Here is a 22,900-nt window from a genome sequence, read left to right on the forward strand (position 1 = left end):
ACGCGCGAGTGCCTCCATTCGGTAAATGACTACGGTGATTGAAACCAGACTTCAACTCTGATTTGATTGAGACACAAGCCTTTCGAAATATAAACCCGTTGGCAACAAAAGACCAAGAAAGGAAGGGGAAGAGAGGAACAGAAATACTTTTAAGAAGAACAATCGACGCCATTCTTTTGAATAAGACCCCCATCCCTTTGAAACCCAATTCACCAGACACTAAGGAGCTTTTGCATCAATTTGTTTCAGTTAAAAGCTAATATCTCTGATTTTAGTCGACGCAAAGAAAACCATCTTATCTGAATCACTATCTTCGGAAATACCCCCTGCAGCGCTATACTAGGAGTGCTTTCAGTAATTATTAGGAAGCGTTGTCGAATTTTTGTATAGCTATTTGGTAAGGTTCTAAAAGCAACCAGGCTATATGAAGAAAACGCCACGCTTTTAGTATTACATAAGGTAAGTTTTCCAAATTCCACAGATTAAATCTGTTTTCCATGCGAAAAGATGACAAGCTTATCTTACGTTACTTACAGATGACTGTTCCTTAGTTCAACAACTGTCAAGACCAAAGGATAACCACTGACAACTGGAACTTTGTACTAATGGAAGCAATATACATTCAGCTAAAGCCAACCACGTTACTTCCAACATTATTTAATTCGATCGCTTTGGTAATAGACATCAATTAGAGAGATGTGTTCAAACGCGATTTTTTTGTTTGTTGTTGTTGTCAGAATAAGCGGTTATTTTACTAATCCCACAGGATAGTAGGTAAATCACTTAGACTGGCATAAAACTTTACTATTTATTTTACCATTTCGGTAAATTGTATTGATGTATACACTAACACGAGGATATTGATGTGAAGGAAGAATGAGAGAATCAACAGTGAGGAACAAACTAACTCAAAACCCATCATAACCCATTTGTCTACCAGAATTAAATTATGTTGTACCTTTAAGTAAAAAACATATATGTAATAGTTGCAAAGACTTCCAACATTAACAGAATGGTACCATACGTTGAAATAGAAACTAAAAATGAAACCTATATTTAATTATTTCAAGCTGGTCCATTAAATTATCTTTTAGTGTTTACCTTCCCATGTATTTATTTATCTGTGTATCATCTATCTATTTATAAGTTTGTTTTGAATTTCGCGCAAAGCTACACGAGGGTTGTCTGCAATAGCCGTCCCTAATTTAGTAGTGTAAGACTAGAAGGAGGGCAACTAGTCATCAACACCCACCGTCAACTCTTGGGTTACTCTTTTCCAACAAATTGTGGGATTGACCATGACATTATAAAGCCCCCACGGCTAATAGGGCGAGCATGTTTGGTGGGACGGTGATTTGAACCTGCGACCCTCAGATTATGAGTCAAGTGCCTTAACCGCCTGATCATGCCGGGCCATCTATTTATATCGATAGCATCTGTCGTAGGTTTGTTACTTCTCTATTATAGAATAATTGGAAAATGAATAGTAATAAAATAACCACGTTTTACAAATAAAACTTTCTAGATATATAAAGGAAATAGGCTATTTGAAGGGTAAGACCAAGTAATTGGGTAAAATTACATTTAAAAACGAATCTCCAAATTAACTTAATGAATACTTAAACGCTTTGTTGCAGTTATTAAAACTTCAGAATTCATACTAATTACTTCACGCAGAATTACTCGGAATTTACAAGATGTAAGTCAATACTACACTTCAGAGCAGTTCCAGTTCATCAGACAGTTTTCGATTAAATAGACCAAAGCTGCAATAAAATCGAAGATAAAGTTTCTGCTTTTGCTATACTTTCAAGCAAAGAGACATAAAAACAAATACACTACCTTTTAACTTAATCATAAATATCTGTTTGTTTAGAATTAAGCGCAAAGCTACACAATGGGCTATCTGTGCTCTGCCCATCATGGGTATCGAAAGACGGTTTTTAACGGTGTGAGCCCGCAGACCGACTGCTGTGCTACTGGGAGGCAATCATAAATGTATAAAGATTACAGTATACCATCCATTATAAACGCAAAAGCACTACCTTCTAGTTTAATAATAAATGTATGTAGATCAGATTGATAAAGGGTTTTCAAGTGCAAACAACAAACATGTTTTTCATTTGGTGAAACAGAAATGAAAATTCAAAATTGTCATTACTGACTTTTACTCAGGAATTACTCCCACACAATATACTGCAAGCACGCAGAAAAAAATCCATTCTTAAGACTTCTTGGGTGGTCTGATATACGTCCAACTTGTGTTGATAAATAATATTTCTTAGATAAATCCCGTTTCCTTTACTTTACCACCCATTATGTCACCATGCAGTTGAACAATTGCCACGAACAACGTACAATCGAAGATCGTTGAACCCCATCGAGGTTGTTATGTTATTTAAACCAAAATAATAACAGCAGAAGCGCTCCTGCAGCCACAAAGCAAAACTGCTTTAGTAACTGTCATAAAATAAAATGAACACTTTTTTATATAAATAAGATGTGTTTGATTTTTTAACATCACGTGGTTTTTTAATTTGGTAAAAAAATCGTAAAATGAAACTGTCCGAAACCACGCCCTTTGCGTATCTTCGTATTATCTACAATTTGGAGATATTTCATAAGATTAAAGATACGTTGCACATTTTAGTGGCTAATTAAGCTGTAAAATAGGTACTATTTTAGAAATGTAAATATGTATTTCATATTTCATAATAATCAATTTTTTCTTTCATAGTTATGCTGAATTTTAAAATTAAAGAATTCATATGAAAGAACAAAGGTGTCTGCTCCTATGACGGTTATAGGAAATGGTTCTCGTTTAATAGGAATAACTTTGGTAAGGCTGGTAAGACGAATATTAATTGTACAAAACTGAACGGTCTGTTGTGTGAGGTTTTAAACAAACGATTTTTCGGATAGATGATATATACTTGCATTGTTCACCCAGACTTTAAGGCTAAAAGTAACTTAAAAAACATGAGCCTATTAAAGAACGCATCAGTTTTGTCATAATAAGGAGATAACAGAAATCAGATACATGTGCAATCCTTCTGATAAAATATCTTTGAAATTTCTTTCACAGCTAAACCGATCCACTCAATCTTATGAATATCTAAGGTGATACTCATAATGGAATTACTCAAAGTTTGATACTTTTGCAAAGCTATAATAGGGCTATCTATGGTAGATGCTCCTACTTTTGAACGAAACACTAGAGTAAAAGCAACTTGTCAACAGTACTCACAGCTAACTCTTGGTTATTCTAATTTGAAGAGCGAGATTTTATCCAAATTCGTATAACGTGTTGAGCATGATTTTACGTTCACTAGACGCGAGCCATGGACACTCACACCCAAAATCCGGCATGTTAACAAACAGAACCACGTCAAGCCTTTACAGATTGAATTTTCAACAAAATTTAAAAAGTTTCAAAACAGTTACTATAATTTTTACTACCTTAAAAACAACAGCCTAAATCCGAATAAATCACGACTTCATGAGTAGTGCTATAAATTTTTAACATAGAGACAAATATTCCTCTGCATCTTAACATTTTCTTATTATTGATTGTTTAAACAAATCAGCGTGTCTGTGAAGGAAAAACTAAGGTGCTTTAAAAATTATGAATACTATAGCTTGACACTGTTCAAAAAATAAACGTTATTTTTTCCACACTTTTTGTTTTAATATTTGTCCTGTAGTAATTAATGCACAGATATGCACAAACCTGGCGTCTAAAAACCTCGACCTGAGGATCATTACTGCTTCGCACGTGCTCTGTTTCAGCTGCACCTGGATTGAGTTAAACTTCCGGTGAATAATCTGGACCATTCGTTCAATCTCCTTGGATGTGATTGGTCGATTCCGACTTTGCTCTCTAAGAAGGTTCATGACGTGAGCTGTGAACTCACTACACGCCTGAAATACAAAATAATTGACTTGAGAATTTGTCATAAAAGAAGTGATACTACCAACAAAATACCAAAGTCGTCTTCGGTCAGTAATTGTAAAACCATAGATACAGAGAGAGATAAAAATGAAAGTGCAGTACCCATTACACACTTATAAGTTTCAACTTTCAAGTTCTAATATGTTAACATCAGTTGCCATTTGTTTCACATTGTATAGTAGTAGAGGAAATTACGAGGTTATATGTACAAGCTGCAGTATAGTATCTTCAGGAATTATATATTTCAAGCCGTAATGTAATATCTTAATGGATGACACGTTCAAGTTCGTATAGCATAATAACTTAAACACCTGAGTGTTCGAAGTATTAAGCATATTTTTAATGTGATAATGAAAATGCGTTTTTAGTAAGCAAATAAATAAAAAACGACAAGAATTTCCCAGAAAACTTGTATTTGAATAATGTTTGAACGGTGTAAATTTATAACTGTTGAAAATATTTAATTAGAGGTTTGTTAACTGTAAGTAACAAAAACTAAAAACGCCCAACAGTAAAATATAAATAAAACACTAACACACTTTTAAATGTAAATGTTTTCAAAACCTTATTCCTATCTCGTTCAGAGAACAGAATATTTATTTTCAATAGTATTTCTATCATTACTTTACTTATTGCTGTATATTTCTATAGAAACCATTTGGTCAAAGTGATTGTTTCCAACACTAAGCCAATAGTGATTTCTGAGCTACTAACAACTCATGTAATACCAGACCGAGCTATTGACTGACTGTAAAAAAAAGAAAAAATCAATTAATTACAATCAACAAATAATTACAGTTTATTTACCAGTAAATACTGAACAGTAAAACTTATTTATTTGTTGTTAAAAATGTGCTATCTGCGCTGTGCCCACCGCAGGGGTCAAACATAACTGTTAGCTCTTAAGACTTCAAACTTATCGCTTAGTCCACGAGGATAGTGCTCCCATACAATTTTGTCATTAGCTTTCATGAAATGCTTCCAAAGCAATTCAGTTGAATATTAAAAACCACATTACATGCTTTCTATGTTATTCCACTAAAATGTCTAAGATGTACATTTTTGTTTACAGTATTTAAATCTACTAAAACAAATGGTCAGTTTTAAAGGTACAATTCTGACAAAGCACCCTCGAATGGTACACTGTTATCTCTATAATATCATATATACTATTTTATTCTAGCGTTTTTGTACGAAATTCAGTAGCCAGCCTACTTTAGAGAATATACCGTAAATTTTGTTTGTTTGTTTTCGAATTTCGCGCAAAGCTACACGAGGGCTATCTGCGCTAGCCGTCCATAATTTAGCAGTATTAAACAGGAAGGCAGCTAGTCATCACCACCCACCGCCAACTCTAGGGCACTCTTTTACTAACGAAGAGTGGGATTGAGCGTCGCATTATAACGCCCCCACAACTGAAAGGGCAAGCATGTTTGGTGCGACGGGGATTCGAACCTGCGATCCTCAATTTTCTAGTCAAGCGCCCTAACCACCTGGCTATGCCGGACCCCGTACCGTAAGTATGTATGTTCATCTAAAGTTTAAACAGACACGAGTAGGTAGATAGTTCCCCCTTTTTATATGACAGTATGGTCTGAAAGTAAATTTCATATTTATAAAATTAACTTGATGGAAACAAGGACCATAATTTTACAATTTTTACTGTCTGTTTTAGTATCTGAAGTGTGAAATATGCTCTAAAAAAACAAAAATTTCAGATGTCAAGCAACAAGTTCAGATTTTCGTTCATCTTTTACTTTACCGGAATACAACCATAAATATCAATGAAACCCTAACAAAGTAAACTACGACCCAGCACGGCTAGGTGGGTTAAGGCGTTCGATTCCTCACGTGAGGGTCGCGAGTTCCAATCCCCGTCGCACCATATTTGCTCGCCCTTTCAGCTGTGGGGAGTTATAATGTGACGGTCAATCCTACCATTCGTTGGTAAAATAGTATCCGAAGAGTTGGCGGTGGGTGATGATGACTAGTTGCCTTCCCTCTCGTCTTACACTGCTAAGTTAGGGAGGGCTAGCGCAGATAGCCCTCGTGTAGCTTTGCGCAAAATAAAAAAAAAAACAACTGAAAAATTCATAAAAATTTATCAATGACTTAAAAGCAACACGGATATTCTCATAAACGTCGGGAAATAATCTAAAGTTTAGCTTAGTTGCAGAAAATACACAGCTATAACAAATTCAAGAAAATATATATGGATATTATATTAAACTAATCTTCTGTCATACGCTGAGTTTTAGTATATATTCGTGAAAAATAATCGTCGTTTTTGTTTTAAACGCACAGCTATAATATAGGCTATTTATAATCTATCCACTGCAGAGATCAATCGCCGAATTTTACTATTAAAAGTCCCCAAATTTATCCACTACGCAACATGGAGGTAGGAAATAACATAATCTTATATTAATCGTTAGGGATCAACTATAGTACTTCCAGGTTTTAGGTTAATACTATTGAGAAGTCGTTAAAGTACTTGATTTTTTTTCCCTTTTAAACCTTAATCGGCTAAGCAGAAGCGACTTGCACGAATGTGTGTATACATACTACACTTTTAAGCCACACCAAAATGCAATTGAGTAGATGAGTTACGAAACGCGAAGAGCCATAAAAGCAACATAAAACCGTTTGAAGCAACTTTGTTCACTTTTACGAGCAGAGGTCTAAAACAGCGCCCTCGACATCGGTCTTATTTGTCCTCTTGTTGTATGGATTGTAATAAAACCAAGCTGTCCAGAATTTATAGAGCTTAACACACATGTTCTCTCTCTATTGAGGACAGCCGTCTGGTACTTATCTACACACGAGCTAATGTGCTAACAGCGCTAACCGACGATCTTAACAGCACACACTTTATTATTTCGTTAATTATCGGCCACTAAGAACATACACACATAACAATGTCACGATATGATAAGGTACACGCGCTGCTTTATCATAGCTGTTGGTATATATACAGTATATAACAGATTTTAGTACGTGAGTTGCTTGAGTCACTTGTTATGAGGTCTAAATGGTCTACGATTGGTACACACTCCGGTTAAACTATCCTGCGATACTTATAAGCGAGAAGAGTGATAAGAGTAGAATAATTGTTCCCATAATCATGTGAATTCATCGCCATCGCTTTAATACGATTATCGCACAAAAAAAATGTTCTAGAAGTATGCTCGTGCAGAGAAAAAATACAATAACAAGCAAGATGGAAGTGACAGCAGAATAAAATACAAATCTTTGGGTCTAAAAGAAGAAAAAAATACTAATTTGAAAAGCAGAAATGGTAATTCGAAATCACTGAAAATCTTCTTTTGAACCGAGTTGACAGATATTACATTAATTTAGTTATCTTTCATCTTCGCGTTAATATCTTCTGGATTTTGAAAGGAAAAAAAAAACTTGCAAAAAATTGACAGGAATTATACATCGTAAATCGACTTTAGAGACCGAGAGAAAATTTAATCAAAAATCACACACAAACACACGCACACGTACAAATTATTTGAAACCAGTTATGCCCTTAAATAATAAAAAAAGCATTTTGAAAGAAGAGAAATATTATATGCGTAGAGACCGAAAACTATAAGCACAGTTCGCGTTAATTTACGAAAGTTTCGGAGTTTAATAACCTGCACGTTTGACAGAGCGATTACGTATTTTTTAACACACGTGATCTCCATCTATACCAGTGTTTTAGCACATTCTGAAAAGCTCTCGTTCCATTGACTAGCGAATGTTTTCATACTTAAACTGCTGTATTAACAGCTGAAAAGAATCGCTTTAATTATCCATTATTATTCTCTGAAAAGACTATGGTTTAATTCAACACATCTCATATTTATAGGTTAAATTAAAATCATTCTATAGAAGTATAATCTAGCGTCTTGAATTAGAAAATAAAACATCAATATAGTTAAATACTACTGAGACGTATTATTGATATATATAAATATACACACATACATATGTAAAATAGAACATCGATATAGTTAAAGCCACTCAGACATATGTCACGAGAAAGACTATCTTCGTGTATAAATATATATATGGATGCACACGCATATCTAAAGTATAACATTAAGATATTTAAACAGTACTGAGACGTATCTTACGACAAACAAAGTCAGATTATCTACATATATAAATATATGTCAGTACATACACGCATATCTAAAGTATAGCATCAAGATATTTAAACAGTACTGAGACGTATCTTACGACAAACAAAGTCAGATTATCTACATATATAAATATATGTCAGTACATACACGCATATCTAAAGTATAGCATCAAGATATTTAAACAGTACTGAGACGTATCTTACGACAAACAAAGTCAGATTATCTACATATATAAATATATGTCAGTACATACACGCATATCTAAAGTATAACATTAAGATATTTAAACAGTACTGAGACGTATCTTACGACAAACAAAGTCAGATTATCTACATATATAAATATATGTAAGTACATACACGCATATCTAAAGTATAGCATCAAGATATTTAAATACCACTGAGGTATATGTCACGACAAAGTCACATTATCCATATACGTATAAATATATACACACACACATACCTGCATATATATAAAATCCATACGTACAATAACGCCATACTTTAACAACCTATAATAACATTCCACTGTCTTTGTAAACAGTCTTTCAAAAAAACCACGTTTGTAAAATGTGCCGACATGGGGTGAGAAAGTGAAAGGTCTGTGAAAGCCAGAATTCAGTCGCGAAAATGAATAAGATGACAAGAAAACCCAAAAATCGGTTTTGGAAGACTTTGTAATAAATTCTTTTATCTTCTCGGGCGTGCCCGCACTAATCAGGTTTCAACGTCGGAACATTACAATCGATCGATTCTCTACTTTAAAATATGTTATGAATTATTCAAATGCCACTTTTCCTTTTCTTACAAAACTACCACAACAGGTATATATATATACATATATACGAATTTATATCCATACGTATGCGCATAAACACATGCATAGACACCCGCACACACAAGAGTAACACGAAGACACATATATATATAAAGTCACGCGTGGTTAATGGCATTAAGCCGGCTTAAGATTGATGATACCCAAGAGAACAAGAACTGAAGAATTATGACAACGTACTTCGACTAGTCCTAGGAGTGATCGTTTTTAATGAGCAAGCTGGCGCGCTAAGGAAAATAGTTGATGATCTTGTAAGAATGTAAAGTAAGAATATGATTAGAGCTCCCGTCACGGATAATTTGAAAAAGGGAGGTAGTTACAGAAAATTACCTGATACTGGGACTATGGTGGCTGGACACGGATAGAATTTCCCATAATTCACCCCCCCCCAAGGGTATCTGGGCGGGGACATATTTAAAAGGGAAAAGCTACATTTCATGCATGTACTAGCTCTGGATCATGTTACTGTAGCTCTAATATACTTTAAATACCACTCGCTTCTTATAACAAGATTTTACTAATCCATTCATCAATCCACTCTATACGTGCAACAACCAACCAGTGTCTCTAGAACAGAAATACTCACGTGATGACCACGCAGTCCAACACTCCCAACTACAATTTCGTAAAGATACCTCTAACGTAATTATTCTATTGAGTGTGTGTGTGTGTGTGTGTAGGTGATTTTGGTGTTAACAGCATGCGATATGTTTTCTGATATAAAAACCAGGTATTAATCTAACAACATGGCTGGAGAAGAAAAGAGAAATATACCAATGAAAACAGTCATTTGAAGTAAAACAAGCGACTATTGGAAATTGACTTCCAGTCAGCACCTCAACACTGTCGTTTTAGTTTTTTGCTGGTCATTATGTCTATCTAAAAGTGGTCATTGACCCTTCCCTATTTGATGATTAAATAAGGTTCTCTGCTTGACCACCGCTCTTGCAGATATAAGCTCGAGTCACAAGAGAATTATTTCCCTGCGCGTTATTACCGTGGTAGCCTTCGGTAATTACTGATCGCAAGAATTTCGTCCAGAGGGAATTAAAGATAGATAAGATCCGACCCACCGGAACAGCCCCTGGGATTTCGATTTTTCTGCTATGCTCCGTCAGGCAGAGAAAACATCCTCACGTGTCACTGAAGTTAGGTTTTTTGGTTTTACAAAATCTCATTTTCCTCTTATTGTATATACATTTATAGAGGTTGTCGGTTTTTGTTTTATTTTCAGTGAGTGTAACTACTTATAATAAGATGTTTTTGTTTTGTTTTGTTTTCCTTGAGAAAAACAAATCAGATTTCTGTCCTCAGTAACATACACAAAATATTTTAAGGATGTGCAGATGGAAATAATAAAGTTAAAATGTAGTTTAGTGAATTTAATTGCAAAATTAATAGTGTTCATTAGCACTGAAAGTGCCATCTAGTGTACGAATGGCATTTAAGGACAGATAAATAGGAAGACAGATCAACTGCGAACAAGTTTGTTAACAATATACGTAAAAAAAGTCGTTTTTATGCAATAAGAAAAAGACAGTGGTATAGAAACACTATTAAATATCTGTTTACCTAACTATGCATTACTACAAAAATACATTAGAGGTAATTTTAACCGTATACATTTATATGTGTCATTATTTCTTGTTTTGGTTTGTGAAACAAACCTGAATCGATATACGTGAAAACTGTATCCAAAAATATACCACTTAGAATATATGTAAGAAGAAACGAGAGATTAAAAGTTAAATCATCTCGTATACAGTTATTAAGTATACTACTGTCCAAAGATGGAGATTCAAAACCAGGGAAACAACAAAATAAAGTTATCTAAAATCTTATAGTTTAAAACAAGCCGGAGCCATTACCGAGATCTAAAGCTTTATCAGAAATGCGTATCACAATGACAACGTTCATCGAAATACATTCACAGATTGTTGAAGAGTCACCTATTTGAAAGACAGCTTATCTGGAGGCACGTTTCCCTTCACAACGCAATATTATTTATTTTCAAAGAATTTTCTGTTCGTTAATGCATTCTAAAAACGGTCGCAAATTACGGTATTTAATCTGAAATCCCTGTAAAAATTGGAAATCAGAAAATTGAAAGATGTAGAACGCATTTTATTTTACAATTTCTTCGCGGGAAGCTGTGAGAGGGCGCTGCTCAGAAGTGATAGCTCGTTTGATATCTATGAAGCAGTGAGGTGCTGTTTCTTACTTAAGTCCCTACGCTAAAGCTATAGCTGAATCTGTTACAGAACAATGCTTTAGAAGGTTACCACTCTAACATCAGTGACAGGAAGCAGTCTGACGCCTAAGTGTGATGGAAGATCACTTTGTAATTATATCCGTGGGAAACGGATCATACACTGTGTAATTTTTCATGCCAAAACAAACCTCCTTGCCTACTCGCAAATTGCTAGTCTGCCGACAAAAATGGTCTTTCAAAGTTAATAGGATGCAAGGACTCTCGAACAACCTAATAACAGGCTTTCCATGCCGGAGGTCACGTGGCCTTTAGACTCAATTCTGTGGGCCAGTCTTTCCCAAGTTCTTGTAATCGGTGGCATGCATTAAGAAATCAGCTACCGCAAAAATCGGGTCATAGGAAAGTGCTGCTACTGTGTGCAAAAATATACATTATAAACTATTTGAACCTTGATCATAAATATAAATTATATTATTTTACGTCACACACACATGTGATAAAGATGCACCAGCCCAAGATGTTTTTGCGAGGGTCAACAGGAGCACATGGAACATGAATAACTGAAACTTGATTCTCGTAAAATTATGATTCGTGAATGTATAATCAGTTTCAAATAAGCTGATTTTTCTTAGAAAACTTTAAACAAAAGAATAAACCCAAACACGGTATCAAATACATCATCTTAGTTTATGTTATCTGTATAGAATAATTTAAAGAATTATCTGGTTATTACTAAAATATTCCATTTTCAAAATCTTATTTAATATTTAGGTATAATAAATTAATGATAACACTAATTAACCCCATTAAAATAGATATTACAGGGACGGAAAAACACTAAAAAGTTACCAAAATCGCTTTGTTTCTTTTACATTTAATGTTAGTATCTCCAGAACACAAAATACATGCGTACGACAAATTAAATAATTATTTTTGAAACCGTTTTTGTTTTTACTTTTTTATGAAACAAGTTATTTCAAGACGAACAGTCAAACTCACTAACAATCGCGACGTTTTTTTCACTTTCTTCAAATCTCTCTGTATCTGCCGCTTTGGCATACATGAGGATGTTACATTCTTACTTGGGAGGGGAATGAGAAATTAAAAATTCATTCTTAACTTATAAGCGTCTGTACGTATATGCTCATATGTTTACTCATTTATTTATGTTATTTTTTTTAAATGATGAAAAAGTTGCGAAATAAAATAGTAGCGAAGAAGTTTCTGTCGGAAAATTACTTTACCTTCAAGTCGAATTCCTGCTTTTTTTGATTTTTCAAGTACGTTTAGAGTTAATTGCTTTCAGTGCCAACCATTTCCCTTTCTTATTTGAAGCATAGCTTTGCAAAGGCATTTTCTTATATTAATATTTTTCTTTGGGAAAAAGGTCACGTTTCACAACACTTAAAATGTATAACCACTCTCAAAAGGAATTAAATATTCAGGTTTTTGTCATCTAATCAGACACACAATGTAATGAAGTAGCAATGTGTTGTTGGTTTTTTTTTTTCCTTGGGAAGCGAAGGATGTCACTTTCAGTTAAAAACAAAGAATAAATAAAATAAAAAGTAACATACGAGTTTATATCTATTAAAAATATAACAGAAAAAAAGGAAAATAAGTTTGGAAATACTTCACGAGAGCAATGACTTAGAAAACGAACCTTAATTGGTTTTCTCTTCTTTTCTTTTTTTTTAACGAGATAAAGCGAAAGGGAGGGAAAACATGTGGGTTGGGATATAAGCACAAAACATTAATTCCTGCTCGTGAATCGATACACATTTTTTAACAATGACTCGAACATGGCAGATAAGTAACATTATAGTTAATTTGATGTTTCAAGTTTTTTTTCTCTCTCAGAAGTAAAGATAGCACTTAGATACATACAGTATTTTATTGTTTTACCAGGGAAAAAATGTTCCCATCAGTGAAAAAGTAACTAAAATTTTAAACTGAAAAACATACTTGAAAGTATGTCTATTACTTTGTTTGTTCAAATTTAGTGAAAGTAATGTTTTAAACGAATAAAAAACAAATAGAAAAACCACATATTCTGCTTTCTTTTATAGTACACAAGTTGAAAAAATTACGATAGTTTTTATTTTTATCGATTCTAACAGTTAAGGATGATTATATTGTTACCACAAGATAATAACACTCAGAAGAGATACTGTTATCACAAGATAATAACGTCCAGGATGGTATTGTTACCAAAGAACGATACATTTCAGGCTGTTATTGTTGCCACAAGATGATAAAGTCCAGGATGTTATTGTTACCAGAGGATAGGAATGTCTAGGATGTTACTGTTAACACGGGATAATAGCGTACAAGATGTTATTGTTAAGACAGAACAATAAAGTCCAGGATGTTATTGTTAATACATGACGATAACATTCAAGATGTTATATCCAGGCCACATGAACTTTAGTCAGTTATGACATAACTAACGATTTTTGTTCATAAACTGAAAAAAAAGAAAGGAAATTATTTCCTACCTGTTCGTATTTTTCAAGCTCTTGATGATAAATCTGTCTAATCTGTGATAACTTCGCTCTGTAATCTGAATGTTCTATTGTTTGTTCAAGTTGACCTGGTCCACCAGAGGCTGCTGCAGATGCATTAGTCGCTGCACCAGCGCCTCCACCTTTTTCCGGACCAGCGATTCCTTCAGCTATTAACATATTGTCTAGTCTCATTAACTGTGGATCAGGTGGTTCATCTTCCTGTGTACTACGTAAACTTAGAACTGTGGAAATAATAAAACCACATAAAAATCAGACATTTAATTTATACGAATAAATTATGTACATTACTAATGTGCATACCTCACGACTATGAAAACACTCACCACTTAAATACATACGAGAAATTTGGGAAAAACATGACATAAAGAATAAAAATAGAAAAAAAAAAGTCATAAGGCCAACATTATTACCAAATAATGTACACATTCTTAACTATTAAGCAAACCAACATCTGTTAACACAGGTATTCACAGTGCTATCTTGCAGTTATATGTATTTTTATTTGTAAAGTTGTGGACGAAAATATTTTTGGTATAGATGTTTACCGTTCATAGCGAACAGAACAACAGAAGTGATGTGAAATTTACTTAATGAAAGCTTCCAATTATAGTATTATAGTGTTAAATACTTGTGTTTAAAATGTCTATCATTCGAGGAGTTCTTAAAATTTCCCAAAGTTGATGTCTGTACAATAAATACACATGAAGAAGTACAGCATTGGAAGCATAATCTTTCGTTTGCTGTTGTTGAGTAATAAGCTACAGAAATAAGGTATTATTTTATTCTTAGTACCAAACTAAACGTATTTATATATGCTACGGTATGCTATGAGGGAAGGGAGTAAACGAAAATACGAGGGAAGTTATTCGAGCCTAAGGGCTGTAGCCACCAGTGCTCACCATCGACCATCATTCGAATGCTGTTGTTGCTGACGTAAGCAGTAGGTGCCACTCCCATTCTTGCAAGATAAGAGTAAATTAAGTGACCAGTGTGCAGAACCCTAACAAATTGCATTATCTCAAGTCTGTTAAAACCTCTCCTGGACTGCCATAATCTGAGTTGCCATTCTCTGGAGTGTATTAAATCATCAGCGCCTTCCCATGTCGGTGATATACCGTTATCTTTCAACACTGCCACTTCCCTACAATGGCGCTGACTAGCGTGGGCGAGAGTTAATCCCTCCACTCATTTATCAACTAAGCTCTTTCGTCTTTCAATGGAAAATAACACTAATACACATAATGCGAGTATGAATAGATGCAGGTTCGAGGGTTAGGTCGAGTGTGAGAGTACCCAAACTTTCAGTTCGTATGAGAGATAGCTTCATTCCTATAGAACAATGTTCCACGACGTTAAAACAGAAAATTTGCAGTGATACTGAGATTAACATTATGAAACTCCCAAGACATGCATTTTTCACTTGGAAATGCCCAGCCTTTGTACCCTGTTACACTATATAAGTACGATTAATTTTGAAACAGTGTCTAATAATTTATAATCATTCAGTACGTACTTTATAATAGGTTCATTAATATTCATTCTTCATTAAAATCTCATTATTTCCTTGCTGTATATATAAGTACAATAAATACATGTATATATATATACATGTATATCTCTCTCTCTCAGTAGTTACGCATACGACTTAGATGACAATGAACAACTTATAAAACAAGTTATCTGTACGATATATATGTTACATAATACAGTTCTCAGATTTTCTACGTGTTATATATCCAGAATCTCTGTATATATATATATATACATATGTACACACACACGTAAAGAAGATAAGAAGTTGGAAATTTCTTATCATCAACAAAATGTACACACAGTTGACAAGAAGTCATCATTTCCCGAGGAAACACTGTCGACCCCTTCTCACTGTAAAGGTTTTCGATAGTACCAGAAAAAACCTCTAAGGGATAATAACCACAAGACTTGAACGTATAGATAACTTATATATTCACTTCTCTTCTTCCTGCTAAAATCTTGCATTTTCATTCTCTCAAGAAGGAACACACTTACAATATCCATATATATGTTTCATTTTTTATTTTAATGTTTCCAAGTACGGCCCCTTCTAATGTATGATGTGTAAAGAAGGATACACCATCCTGTGGACCAAAAGTCCTGCCAAAATTAAGCTCTTAAAAGCAAATAAAATAAGAAGCAGAGCAATGGGTTCGAATCCCACCTGATTCAGTTTTACTTTTTTAAGGAAATATTCCATTTTTCCTAAGAAACATTTCTGATAAAATAGATTGTTAGCTAGGTAGAAAGGGATCTTCCTTTCTATTTATCCCCCTTAGCGGAAGGTAAAACATATCACGAAAATAGTTTTACTCAACTCAAAAACTTCGACAACAGCAACAACAAGAAAGAAAGATCAAGTTCTAATTTTAAAACACTTTTTGACTTAATCCTGCAGATCTTCGCAGCATTTTCACTTCAATTAATATAAATCAGGTGTGTTTCAAAATTAAATCTTATAATCTCTTAGATAAGAAACCACATTCACAGGCAAAATTCACACTCTGTTTCTCATCCGAAACAGACTTCATGCAGCGGTCTTTTGTCCCATTGATAGTACCAGCAATTAATTCAGAGCTTTATCTTATCACTTAACATGCTTTTTTATGTAGTATGTTTAGGTGGAAGATTTTGATGAATTTTAATATAAAGGAGGTAGTATTTGACGGTCCCCATCAACTGATGATCAATCGTTTTTTCGAAATGTTATAAAAAAAGCTAAATATTTCACTTTAAAACGCTTTAGTATATGTAGAAAGATCCCTCACGTTCATTTTTTTACAAATATGACAATAATAACAACTAATATCAGTTATGTACGAAACTTCTCCTGCTGTTTTATTTCAAAAGGATGAATGGAAAAATGGTAAAAAAATAGGCATCTGGTTAAATCAACAGATCCGTAGAATACTAGCAAAACTAACTTCTAGATTGTTTACGTTGTTTCTTTCATTGTTTTAACGCTAAGCCACACGATGGACTACCTCGTATCTGTCCACCGCGAAGAATCGAACCTCATACTTTAGTTTTGTAAGCCCTTACATTTACTGTTGACTCACCGGGAATATTAACATAGAGACAAACAACATTATCGGCTACAAGAAAATACGTAAGAAACCATAAGGATACACAGTTAGCTAGAATCGTGTGTTTTATTCGACAACTTGTTTTGAATACTTCAATGCATGATGAGTATCCTTAACCATACGAAATGCATGAAGAAGTCACACGAACAGAAACCACAAGAATGTAGATGTTACGGCGTAAGAGTATTTTATTCAAGCAAAAACACATAAAACCGTCGCTTATGTTGGATCATTTATCAGCATACTTTTTGTTTGTTTTGCTGACGTCACTGAAGAGGAAAAAAGTAGGGTTAAATATGTTCAGTCCTCAACTAAAAACCGCTTTGGAAAAGTTTTTCTAGAGCAAATCGTTGGCGTTTAAGTTAGACACGTCTTTCTTGCCTTGTAGAACTGAAAATGAAATTGCTGGGACGGTAAAGCTTAATAACAGGTGGCGGCATATAAAATTATATTCAGCTGTAAAAGACACCCACGACATCACAACCGGGGGTAACTTATGGGGCATCGCTTGAACTTTATATGGAGGATGGACATTTTGCATGTATATATATATATATACATATACACACATATATAAGTATCATTTTGTGTTTTAAAAAAACTACAGTTCTTTTTCTTTGTTTATTTGCTTGTTGTAAAAAATAAAAATGCACAATGGGTATCGAAATCCAATTTGTAGCGTTATAAGTCCGCGGAATTGCCGCTGAGCTATCAAAATATGTATTCTAATTAATGCATATATAGTTACGTATTTTTCACATTGCAATATTTACTATTGTATGCATAGCCAGGTGGTGAGGGCGCTCGACTTACATTATCATAGATGTGTGTTACATGACTCATTAAGTGTCTTTTATTCATTGTATCACTATAACGGTAGGTTGGTTACAAAGGGAGTACACGGATACCTGTTATGTGCTTTGTTAAGATACAATGTGTTCTTTTCTACAATTGAGTTTTCTTTTTTTATCACAGTGTTCCTTTCTTTTCTTTGTTCTATTAATGTTTATGGTGTATTTTTATTTAATATTTACTGCTAATTATCACTTCTATTATATATTTTATCACATTTTACACCTTTTGTTGTAATTTTTAGCAAGATATCTTGCAATGTTTTTTTTTCTTTTCCATATGCTAATTACTTAACTAGTGTTTCATTTACTGTATCACTATAATGGTAGTAACAAAGATACCTGTTATGTGCTTTGTTAAGATGAAGTGTATTCTTTTCTACAAGTTTTCTTATTTATCACAAGTGTTCCTTTGTTTTATTAATGTTTTTCGTGTAATTTGATTTAGATACTTACCGCTAACTATTACTTCTGTTATATTTTCTAATTCATTTTATACCTTTTGTTGTAATTTTTTAACAAGGTGGTATCTTGCAATGTTTCTCTCCATATGTTAATTATCTAACTAGTGTTTTATTTCATGTATTTATGTTTATACCCCCTCTTTGAGGTGGGATGAATAAAGAGAAAAAACAAAAGCTCGACTTATAATCGGCAGATCGCGGGTTCGAATCCCTATCACACCAAATCTATTTTATTTTGATTAAAATAAAAGATACTTATTTGGGGAATTTTAAATACAGAATTAAGACGTTATCCACGATGACATTTCTTTACCAACTATAAGTTAGTAAGAATCAATTGAAAAAATGGTCAATATATACAGCAGCCGTGCAAGCTTTACGAAGCTATCAGATTTTGAATTGTTTCTTATTGTTTGTTTGTTTGTTTTTGAATCGCACAAAGCTGCTCGAGGGCTATCTGTGCTAGCCGTCGCTAATTTAGGAGTGTAAGACTAGAGGGAAGGCAGCTAGTCATAACCACCCACCGCCAACTCTTGGGCTACTCTTTTACCAACGAATAGTGGGATTGACCGTCACATTATAACGCCCCCACGGCTGAAAGGGCGAGCATGTTTGGTGCGACCGGGATGCGAAGCCGCGACCCTCAGATTACGAGTCGCACGCCTTAACACGCTTGGCCATGCCAATTGTTTCATAAGCCAAAGGAATATTACTATACTCGTAGCATAAATGAGACAAATTTATCAAAGTCTGTATGTTGTTCTTTGTCATTAATTGCTCGTTCTGAGGTTATTTCAATTTTGTTGCACAAAAATTCAAAAGATATCAAGTTAACTCTAAAATTTACGAAAGAAAATTAAAAATAAAATAAGGTAAATGAACTTAAAATCCTTTCTGGGCAGCAATCCATTTCATCAATGTCATAACGACTTGTCTTAGTTAAGGCTGCGAGTAGTAATTACTTACCAGAAAGTGGTAGTAATGATAAAACAATTGCAAAATCTTAGTGGAAATCCATTAGATTGTAACGCATGCGGACCAAAACACCTTTGATTGAAAGTTCTTCATACCCATGATCAAAAAGATCTCTTCATCTGCTACTTTTCTCTGATGAAATAAACAAAACTTTTTATAATATTAATGGCACTCGTGAGAATAGCTAATAAACAGTAACATTTTTAACTCATACCAGGCTAATAATACTTTATGCACTAACTTCATTTGTATCCAGCAGTAACGTAAGAATTCCGATCTGCGTACAAATTGTACCTTTGATATAGTATAGTAGGGAGTTGTATTTATTTATAAGTAAAAACAATTTGAATAACGTGATATGTATCATTACATTTAATAGGAGTCAGATGTCGCTTAAAAGTTAGTAGTCTGGTATGGCCAGGTGGTTAAGGCGCTCGACCCCTACTTTGAAGGTCGCGGGTTGAATTCCCCGTCACACTGATTATGTTTGCCATTTCAGTCGCTTGGGGCGTTATCATGTGACAGTTAATGCCCCTATTCGTTGGTAAAAGAGTAGCCCAAAAGTTGGTGGTGGGTGCCAAGTTCAAAACAAACCAAACCAAACATTCGATCTTACCATCGAGGAAACGAAAAACGAACGTTACACTATAAGAATGGAGGCTAAATCCAACCATTAAACCAAACGAGAGCAGGCAGAACGTTAGTGATGGATGTTGTTGACTTATTGCTTTCCTCTTAGTCTGTGAGTTCAGAATCAGGGTTAAGTGCCAGTAGTTTTACTAATTATTAAAACAACAAACAAACACGACTGTAATCGCAGTGGCCGAAGTTATTTGTGACTTTGCCATTAACAGTGTAATTAAAGATTCCTTACAAGGCTAACCATTACTATAGTAATAATATTCTCATGTCTAGAAATAAAGGTGCCATAGAGAACCATTCCATTCTCCATAGCCCGGCATGGCCAGGTGTTTGAGGCGTTCGACTCGTAATTCGAGGGTCGCGTGTTCGAATTCCCGTCACACCAAACATGACTGCCCTTTCAGCCGTGGGGGCGTTATAATGTGACGATCAATCCCACTATTCGTTGGTAAAAGAGTAGCCCAAGAGTTGGCTGTGGGTAGTGATGACTAGCTGCCTTCCATCTAGTCTTATACTGCTAAATTATGGATGGCTAGCAAAGATAACTCTCGAGTAGCTTTGCGCGATATTCAAAACAAAAACAAACCATTCTCTATAGTAATATTGGAACAAAAAATTCTCTAACGTAATTTTCGTTTTATTTTTTATTTGAGATTATCGAATTACGTTGCTGCAGTATATAATTACGTCAATTAACCAAACGGTTTCTTGACACTATTCTCACCTGATTAATTATTTCTTAATTTTATTTTACTCGCTCCGAAAACGAACAATGGGGAGTTTTCTGCCAACCTGATCGATGGAAAGCTGAATGATGAAAACTGCACAAATATGATTTTATATTACATTAAAATATTTAAACTTTATTTGCATAATGTTAAGTGATATTTTATTGGAAAGAGACAGTCGATTCTTTGTTGATTTATTGTTTTTGCGCCAATTAATTTACGTGTCCAGATCTCTGTTGGTTATTTTAACCTCAGTATAGCGGCTCACAGTATGGCTATGAGTTCTTCCATTTTCCTCTTTTCAGGTACAAACCTTTGACTCGGAGCTCCATCTCCTGACCGATTTGAGATCTAGTTACAGCTACGGGTATTGAGGATTCTCTCTTGTCTTTCGACGTAAAAACCTTTAGTTCATAGCTCTGTCACCTCTTGATCGATTCAAGATCTAATTACAGTTTTGGACTCGGAAATTCAAACCTTTCGATTGATGTATTTGACCACGCCCAGTGTCTCATAGATTAACTTACTTAATTAAGAATTTCAAGTTGAAGTGTATTGCTGGTGCACAAAATATAGCTTATAAAATGTGGGAGGGAGTACTTTACACTAATCCTACTTAAACGAGTTTCAAGCGCCTCCGCTATTGAGGTTACCACTTGTTTGTTCTGTTTAATTTCGCACAACGTTACTAGAGAGGTATCTGTGCTAACTGAACCTCATTTCGAAGTAATAAACTTGCAGGAAAGCAGCAATTACCCATCAACTCTTAAGATAATCTTTGTCAACAAGTATTTAGATTAAACGTCACATTACAACGCCCCAAATGTTGAAAGGGTGAGCATGTTCAACCCACGAAAAACAGCATGTTGTGAGTCGAGCGCCCTAACTTCCAAGACATCCCAGGCCAGAGAAAAGTTTAACATTAGTGTATAATGAAAAGAAGACTACGAACCTTGCGTACAGAAGAACGCAAGTGAAACGTCAGATACTTTTAGAAACACGGTGTTTTTATGAACAGCAAAAGGGTGAAAAACGCAAAATACATTCATGACCATGTAATTTGTATGACATTATACCCAAACATAGCAAAAGATTATTATACATATTTTACAAAAAAAAACGACAGCTTTTCTTAATTCCTAAGATGAATTAAATGCGTATCTACAGATGTTTTATTCAAAAATAAGTCTAATAAGCAAGTGTACAAACATACTATTTAAAAGTTTACGGAAAGTCAATTTTCCGCTGAAGCAGGAGCGCTGGGCGTCCTTTAAGCCTATCTCTTGTCATGTAATTCACAAGGACAAATACAGCACCCCTATACATTAAGAGCTTTTCCGTAGATAAAGAGTTATTTGGTTTAAATCTTTAAGTCCTGTCAAGCTCGGCGAGTGACAGCATGATAAGAAGCTTATTATCCTTAGAACCATAGATTCTGTAACTTTCCAGATAGTAAACCCAGATAAGCTTGGAACAAAACACAAACTTTGCTAGTACAGGATTAAAGTTCACTCACATGTAAACAGATGTTATTTCTTTTTTTCATCAAATTTTGATAAGAAAAAGGGGACAAGTGTACATAGTTTGCTGATACCCTTGTTTAAACGATATCATGTACAAAACAGACCATTAGTAAGAGCAGATCAGAATCATTCCAGAAGAAATGACACTAACCTACGCAACTTTGTTGAACTTTGACAGAAATGGAGTCCTTTGTACTTTTTAATATTGCCTTTATTTATTCTTCTCTACAAACGCATAGGTACGCACACAAAAAACTTCAAGAGTATATATTTTTTTCTTTTTAAACCAGGCCTAAAGCGACGTGTAGTTAAAACTGTAAACACTAGATGGCGAAGTACGTTTTTAGAGTTTTTACAAAATCCAAATATGTGGCCATGTATATTTATTAACAGTATGTATGCATCCTCAGCGAGGATAATTCAAAATGTAAATTCCTAGTGTATTAAACAAAGAATATAATAATAAAAAATCATAAACGACTAACTAACGACTATAAATAGAAAAACAAAAGATAGAGATGATATAGATAAAAAGAGAGGAGTATGATGAAGTACCAAGAGATTTTACATTTTATAATGCCAACCATTTAGTAAAACTCTACATAATATATCAAGCATGTTAAAACATATACGTGGAAGATGGTGTACTTCATAGTATATATATATAGCCTTGGTGAGCTGTGCTATAATTATTGTAGATTTCATTACACCAAGTATCTCACTTGATTAGTTTGCACAAGTCATGTCAACCAAGCCCAATGGTATAATTAAGCGCCACATGAATACAGATGTATAATACACATGCACATTCATGTGTACATGCACATGTAGGGGAGACAATAAGGAGATACAACGACGAATCAGCCAGAAAAGCCCAAGTTATGTATATGAATAATCAACAAGATGGCCTTATATAATGAATTTAATTAGACA

The 22,900-nt window shown here is 34.3% G+C and overlaps 1 protein-coding gene across 7 annotated transcripts in view; it reads right to left on the reverse strand.

Moving 5' to 3' along the window:
• LOC143244990 (homeobox protein extradenticle-like) overlaps positions 1-22,900 on the reverse strand; it is a 219,983-nt gene that overhangs the window by 50,139 nt on the left and 146,944 nt on the right. For all 7 annotated transcript variants that reach the window (XM_076490669.1, XM_076490666.1, XM_076490670.1 and 4 more), the window contains exons 3-4: positions 13,636-13,886; positions 3,731-3,921 (exon numbers count right to left, since the gene is read on the reverse strand). In XM_076490669.1, the coding sequence (XP_076346784.1) occupies positions 3,731-3,921; positions 13,636-13,886 (442 nt within the window). The remainder of the gene's footprint in view (positions 1-3,730; positions 3,922-13,635; positions 13,887-22,900) is intronic.

Source organism: Tachypleus tridentatus, chromosome 2 (assembly GCF_004210375.1).
Source record: "Tachypleus tridentatus isolate NWPU-2018 chromosome 2, ASM421037v1, whole genome shotgun sequence".
Lineage (NCBI taxonomy): Eukaryota > Metazoa > Arthropoda > Merostomata > Xiphosura > Limulidae > Tachypleus > Tachypleus tridentatus.